Genomic DNA, 7357 nt, shown 5'->3' on the forward strand with positions numbered 1-7357 from the left:
TGGAAATATATTACATCACCATATATTCTGGAATACAAAGTACTCTACAGAAATACAGTAATTAAGGGTCTAAGACAGGTAATACTAGTAAATAGTAATATACTGTTGACAGGATCAATTTGCAAATCCCAGGAATAAAAGAAGGATTATTGCAAAAATTGGCCTGGACCACTGTTTCGGGCTGCTTTGCTAGTTCCTGTAAATACAGGGATTTTAGTGCAAAGTGGGGAAGGATAAGATTCCTTTTCCCCTGTTGCTTCAACCGGGAGAAATCCCGTAACTGCCGCCGGAGGAAGGCGGCGCTGCCGCGCTTGAGGAGCCCACGTCGTGCCACTGCGTGTGGCCAAGGATGCACTGCCGCTGTGCGCAAGCCATGGGCCAGCGTCGAACAGGAGCAGCGAGGGCGCTGCGCGCCATGGACGGGGCGGGGCCGCAGCCGCTGATGCGGCCCGAGCACGCCGGGCGATGCCGGCTGTGAGGCCCGAGCGCCGTGAGCGGCCGTGGCCGTTGCCGACGGAGCCGCAGACGCCTATGGGGGCGCAGGGTCCGACCGCCGAAGGGGCGGGTCGACGCCACCGCGTAGCCGCGCCGTTGCGCAGCCGTCCAGCCGCACGCGCGCAGGCCTTGGGCGTGCCTCGTCGCCATCGCATCGGACAGCCGAGGCTGCCGGCAGGAGCAGCAGCGAAGGGTGCCGCCGGAAGTGCATCGCGCGCGAGAGATGGAAAGATGGTCAGAAAAATGAGCAATAGACTCACTTCGCCTGAAGGTACTGTAGGTGTTCTTTGATTCCCCCTCCCGGCTGCATGTGCCTTATGTGGCTGATGAATTCCTTCCGATTCTTGTTAGGAGTAGCAATCACATCTCTCTGCACAGAGGCTACATACCATACACAGTCAGTTATTCGATCTTTGATCTTAATCACAAGAGACAACCAAGAACGTTGTTGAGTCGCCGCGTCGTGGCCCAAAACGTAACGGATGTATCCCTTTGCACATCTGTAACCGCCGGGATGGCCTAATCTCTGCTCTCGGCCAGAGCGTGCTGATGTAAAACGAGAGACGGGAGACAGAGAAATACGTAAAAATGCTGATGTAAAACGAGAGATGGGAGACAGAGAAGTGCGTAAAAATGAATCCCTGCGCCCGAAGGGAAAAGTAGGGATGAGACTACCCGTGGGCGTCCCACCTCGATCCACTCCGTTCCAGTAGGATTTGGTGGGCACAGCGAGACAAGCTACGAAAGCTTAAGGACGTGTTTGGTTTATGGGACAAGCTAGGGTGCTGTGGTCAAATGATATGGTGGATTTGTATGAATTTTGCTCATAGTGCAACCATAATGCACAATTATGCAAGCCATACGATCAGCCTAGGGCTCGATTCCTTTTTCATATCTGTCTACAATGAAATAGGGCTCTTAAACATATGATTACAGGATCCAGCACATCATCCTCACCAGTACACACTCTTAACTACAGTAATAAATAGATACTCATCAGTACACCATCTTCATCCCATCAATGCCAATTTTTGCGCTATTGACTTGGCACCATCGACGAACATCGTCTTTGACTTGAACGGGCCCAAAGTCCAACCAGTCATCAGATTCCAGGTCTTCACATTGCACTGGTGGATGAATTGCAAGCTTAGCCTTCTTTGCAACTTCTGGAGGAGTACTTGCCAGCTTAACCTTCTTTGAAGGTTTAGATGCAACCTTGTCGCCATCCCGTCGTATCACTTTAAAAAAAAAACTTAGATATATACAAAATCTGGACATATGACTATGTTGTTTGCGAGCAGTAATGACACATAAGATGAATGTGTACACTGATAGTTCAAAAAATGAAATAGACAAACAAGAAATAGAAACTCGATCTGGTTTTACATGGTAGAGACATCATGCTCTTCGCAGTTAGCACTCAGCTAACTCATCACCAAAGTGTCGTCTGAGAACACCACATAGCCATGATGTGGCATTTGTGACCCCAATGAGCAGATAACAGCTGGAAGGACCACAACGGACACACAGGGGACTGGTGGTGACCTGCTACAGACCGTCAGCATGGTGGTGTGTGTTCAGGTGGCACAAGGCTTAAGGCAGTGATAGGGCGGCCGAAACACTGGAGTCCTGACAACAGTCAGGTGTAAGGATGTTGGATGAGGTGTTAGAGGATTAAGAGAACAGTTGGAAGGCCTGTCGCCAAGGAAGACAGACACATGAGAAGGCCAACGAGGCTCATCTACAGGAGTTTTACCTAACAAGCCACATGATATACAAAATACGTACTATCCTGAACAAAATGATCCTAAAAGAAACAGCCAAAGATGTCGCCTGATTTGACCCAAAGGAACCCAACCGAACAAATTCTAGAACTTATACCAACAGAAAAATATGTGCTAAATGGTACAGGAAAACAGTTGCTCCGATATAGAAATTAGATGACCATCCAGTTTTATGCTTTACAAGAGCAATCACGATAGTGTGGTTCCTAGAGTTTGCTTCAAAATGGCACACCAAAGTAGCAGCAACAAAGGCTGCATAATGAATCAAGAACTACACATATATAGATACTGGGCAGTTCCATATAAAGTTCAAAACATCCAAAATGGAGAAATAGAGGATCCAAGACTTCCGGGGGCAATTTGATTGGCAGAAGGAGCAACTTATTACTCCCCCTGAACCAAAAAAACCACGACACTTATGTTGGTTTGGAGGGAGTATTAAAGTTTAGTGTACCTACACAACTGGAGCGGCTAAAACTCAAAACACTTGAACAGCCTAAGAGAAGATTTATGGTAACAATATATCAAATGCTTCAAATTTTAATTACTATAACAAGCAACACGGCAAAACCTCAGAAGGTAGTAAATCAGAAATTTTGGGCGCATCTGAAGACCTGACTATGTTGCTTGCAAGCAGTACTGACAAGTATGATGAGTTGCTAAACCTAGTGTGATGGTTTTGCTGGCTAAAAAACCACTTTAAAAAGAATGATGTACACAGTAATAGTTCAAAAAAATGAAAAACAAACTAGAAATTTAAATGGCATTCGAGTGGGGTACACTGACAGAAAACAGTTTCGTCCTAAATATCAACGTAAACATCATGGCATCAAGACGAAGACAGTCACATGAGAAGGCCAATGAGGATAATGCTACAAGAGTTTTACCTAATAAAAGTCTCATGCAGGGAGAATGACTTTTCACTGGCCAGGTATCTAGTTACACAATATAAAAACAAATAATCTGGAACAAAAGGATCCTAACAGAAACAACTAAAGATGTCACCTGATTGACCCAACGAAACCCAACAGAACAAATTTTAAAACTTAAACAGAAAAGTATGTGCTAAAAGGTTGGTGTGTAGTTCCTAGAGTAATCTAAAGGTACAAGCTCCAGTTTTATGCTTTACAAGAGCAATCAAAATAGTTTAGTTCCTAGAGTTTGCTTCAAAATAGCACGCCAAACTAGTAAACAGAAGGCTGTGTAGTGAATAAAGAACTACACATATATAGATAGTGGGCAGCTATATAAAGAGCAAAAGATCCAAAAAGGAGAGGAAGAGGATTCTAGACTCTCGAGGACACGACTTGGCGGCAGAAAGAGCAAGCTATTATTAATTATTATAGACATAAAGTTTAGTGTACCTACACAACTGGAGCGGCTATAACTCAAAACACTTGGAACAGCCTAAGAGAAGATTGATGGTAACAACATATTCAAATGAAGTTTTCAATGATACCATTTTTTTCTACATATAACTCATATTTTTCATATGCTTTGGCTCAGAATGTAAGGGGGCCTAATAAACCCGGACGTAGGGCATGAAAAAAGTCAACAGTTCAATTACCCTTGAGAGTCATACACATAACCAGGCAGGATATGTATGGCATTATATGTAAGATAAATGAGCAAAGACACCAGTGTTACACTGCCATATCCAAGAGAAAGCTAAGAAAATGCAACCATGTTACTTGATATCTAATAAGTACAAAGGGGGATTACCTGATGGCCTTTCAAGGTAGTTGGAGAAGACGGTTGGAAGTTGGGGCACATTAGAGAAGAAGTTTTGGTGAGTTTCCACATCCACACGCCCAGCATCGTAGGGGTGTTGATTGATATATGGAGTACATGACCGCAGATATGCATAGTTCATGTCAAGCATGACCATCCACGCCTTTCCAGGAGTTCCCTCATCCCTCAACAGGCAGCACAGGGCATCAGGGTCCTCCACGCAGATGACTGGGAATTGGGGAAGACGCTGACCTATGTCCAGAGCCCGGTAATCACATTGCGCCCATAGACAATCCAGGTTGATCTCACGGTGTGGCTCCCACTCAAACTTGGAGTTACCACCCCTCATGTTCAAAGTCCATATGGTGATCTTTTGGGGCGGCTGCTGGTGTCCTTGGCTTCTCTCGAGACGCCGACGCCAGTCAACATGGATTCTCTCGTGAAAGTCATTGTCAATGTGGACGAAGCGCATTATGCCATGGCTGATGGACACACTCCGGAATCTCCCCGCAAAGCACCTTGAGAGGAGTACCTCCTCACTGTACTCTTTTCCTCCAGGGAAAGGAACGAAGTGGAGCACCGGGGAGTCTATGGTGGAGAAGTCGGACAGCAGCACACCACTCAAGTAGTCGACCCAGCAGAGGAAACGGCCGTCACAAGCGAGCACATCGTCGGTTGACCAAAGGATGGGGAACTGGCCGCCATTGCTCTGGTCCTGGGGCTGCGGGGCGGGCACCTCCTCGATGACTTTCCACTCTTCAGTCTCGGAGTTGAAGACACAGAGCTCGGCAAGCATGGAACAATCGTGAGAGCCCTCCTTTTTTCCCAGGTAGACATTGAGGTCGGCAACAATGAAGCGGTGGTGCGCAAGTCGCAGGATGCCCGTGGTGAAGTTAGACCTCAGGAACGGCCTTTCCCTGTCCTCAATGTACAGAGGGAGCCGCTGCACCCAGGGGGAAGGACCGGCGGCCGTGTAGACGAACAGATCTGGCGGCAGGTCGAAGAAGCTAGTCTGGCTCGGGAGGGAGATGTCGAAGAGGACGAGGTCCTTGTCGGTTGCCCGGAGGTAGGGATATGCGTGGACGCTGAAGGGGGACTCGGATTTGGCTGAGCCTTCCAGCGGCCAGTGTAGATCGAGGTAAGAGATCCCTTCTTTATGATCCGAGAAGGTGAATGACATGAAGCAGTGGTGGCCGGTGGACGTGACGACTTCAACGGCGGTCTTCTTCTTATTGGCCTCCTCACAAGCAGCGTCTAGGTCGCCGTGGCAGTAGGTGCGGCCGAAGCGATCCAGCATCACCCAACCGGGGAAGACGACGGTCTTCTTCTCCGGCTCTGGCGCGACTCCTGTGGCCATGGCGGTCTCCTCCTCCAGCTCTGGCGCGACTCCGGTGGACACGGCGACCGGGATCGGGAATAAAGCTGATGCCGCCGCCGCCGCCGCCGCCGCAACCCTAACCCTAGGTTGATCTTTTTTTCGGGGGTGGGGGGGACTCGGAACTGATGGACGGGAAACAAGGGCGACGGGACTCAAATTATATACTCAGCGGACCAGCGCCCACAAAGTCGAGTTGTACTAGGGGAGCAGCCCATTGGGCCAGCAAACTAGCCGCACAAGCGAAGGAAGCGGGGTTCCCGGTTTGTCGCAGTTTGGATGCGACATATGCTAAAGAATGGCTTATCATGGTGGGAGCGAGTAGAATGTCATCGGTGCCCGGAAGCGGGATGAGGCGTAGACACGTACGCCGGCGCACTTTATCCAGATTCTGAGCTCTCCTAGAAGATAACCCCCCTAGTCCTGCTCTGCGGGGTCTCCGCATGATCACTAAGGCACTAGTGGGTACAATGGTGCTCCTCGAGCTGTATGCTAGAGGTAGACGATGGCAAGACTTGCTTTTTTCTCCCTCTGTGTATGAGTCTAGTTCTAACAGGTTAGGAACCCTTTGCATGGGTGCCCTGTGGGGTTTATATAGGCCTACCCCCAGGGGTACAATGGTAATCTGGCCGGGTGTAGAACCCGGTCGTCAGTGTCTCCGGTCACCGGCTTCTTTGTCAGTTGCTGGGGCCCGCCGTCTGGTGGGCCCTGCCGGCTGGTCTGGTACGGAGCCGACAGGCCGCCTCCGCCGCTCGCTAGTCGGTCGGCGGCTGATTACTGTAGCCGCTATGCTAATGACGCATGCTTGGTCGGGGAGGGGTGTGGCTACAGTCCCGCCGCCTGGTGGGAGATCACTATAGCCTCACCGTGTCTCGTCTGGTTAATGGTGCACGGGCCTCGAGGGAGGATCCGGCTGACCGCTAGGAGCCGGATCCACTTGGGTCCGACTAGTCAGGCTACGCCACCCTCCGGGCTCTCGCTGTCTAGTGGGGCCCGCCGCCTGCAAGCCGTACCGACGAGCCGTCGTGGGAGCAGGCCCCGCCTGACAGGGGTGACGTCAAGGATGGAGTGGCAACAGTGCCGCGTCGTGCGGAGATCTCCGCCGGTACGGGGCACTGTGGCCATGCCAAGCTCTAGACGCGAGGGTGATGGGCTACACTGTAGCCTCACCCGGTCTTGTCTTCTTAATGGGGGGCGCGGACTCTAAGGGCGTCGTGGGCCGCCTACTAGGAGCCGGCCTCTCTGGAGGCCGCCTGCTAGGAGTTGGCACATCTTGGAGCCGTCTTCTGGTACTTGGCCATCTTCTGGCAGCCGGCCATCAGAAGGCGGCGCTTCATTCTAGAGGCTCGTGGGGCGCAGTCGGCCCAAGGTCTTGAAAGGTTCTGGGACTCGGGTTAGGCTACCCGTGGCCCATTACTCCGATAGTAGTCCCCGAAGCTGGTGAGGCGTCGCGGCTGATAAGTCGAGAAGCCTCAGGAGTTTTCTTCTCCGTTATGCTCTTGCTAAACGCATGGTCCGATTCCTGGCGTGCCGGCTGCCAGGAGCCGACATGACCATGCGGGCTCATTTGATAATTTCGAAACGCCAAGGCGGGAACCAGGTGGCGTGCTTGGTCAGCCTTTAGGCCTGCCGCCCGCTGTAAGTACGCCACGCGCCGCCCGCTATGTAACGCCCCAGATATACTTTCCATATTTGTATCCAACTCTTGCCGTCTCCGGCGCTAAGTTATATTTATTTCTCGGGTTTGGGTCTTTGTCTCCGTGTGTTGTTTTTCTTTTTCGTGCATCTCTTATCATGTTATCACGTGCATTGCATTTGCATACATGTTCATCTCATGCATTCGAGCTTTTTCCCCGTTGTCCGTTTTGCATTCTGGCACTTCGTTCTCCTCCGGTGGTCATTTCTAGTTTTCTTTCGTGTTTGGGAATTAAACATTTCCGGATTGGACCGAGACTTGCCAAGCGGCCTTGGT

General features: G+C 50.4%; 1 protein-coding gene across 1 annotated transcript; it reads right to left on the bottom strand.

Annotated features, from left to right (window-relative positions):
* Window positions 1-1343: 1343 nt before the first annotated feature.
* Window positions 1344-5546, bottom strand: LOC123070448 (uncharacterized). Its single transcript, XM_044493680.1, has 2 exons — window positions 4002-5546; window positions 1344-1733 (listed from the first exon to the last, which is right to left on the bottom strand). The coding sequence occupies exons 1-2, from the start codon at window positions 5365-5367 to the stop codon at window positions 1492-1494; spliced, it is 1608 nt and encodes a 535-aa protein (XP_044349615.1). The 5' UTR covers window positions 5368-5546; the 3' UTR covers window positions 1344-1491.
* Window positions 5547-7357: the final 1811 nt, after the last annotated feature.

Source organism: Triticum aestivum, chromosome 3B (genome assembly GCF_018294505.1).
Source record: "Triticum aestivum cultivar Chinese Spring chromosome 3B, IWGSC CS RefSeq v2.1, whole genome shotgun sequence".
Taxonomy (NCBI): Eukaryota; Viridiplantae; Streptophyta; class Magnoliopsida; order Poales; family Poaceae; genus Triticum; species Triticum aestivum.

Bases quoted from the DNA above. Each gene is read 5' to 3' on its own strand.
- LOC123070448 (XM_044493680.1), bottom strand. From the start codon at position 5,367: ATGGCCACAGGAGTCGCGCCAGAGCCGGAGAAGAAGACCGTCGTCTTC. The intron at 1,734-4,001 runs GTAATCCCCCTT...TTTTTTTTAAAG, and splicing joins CTACCTTGAAAGGCCATCAG to TGATACGACGGGATGGCGAC.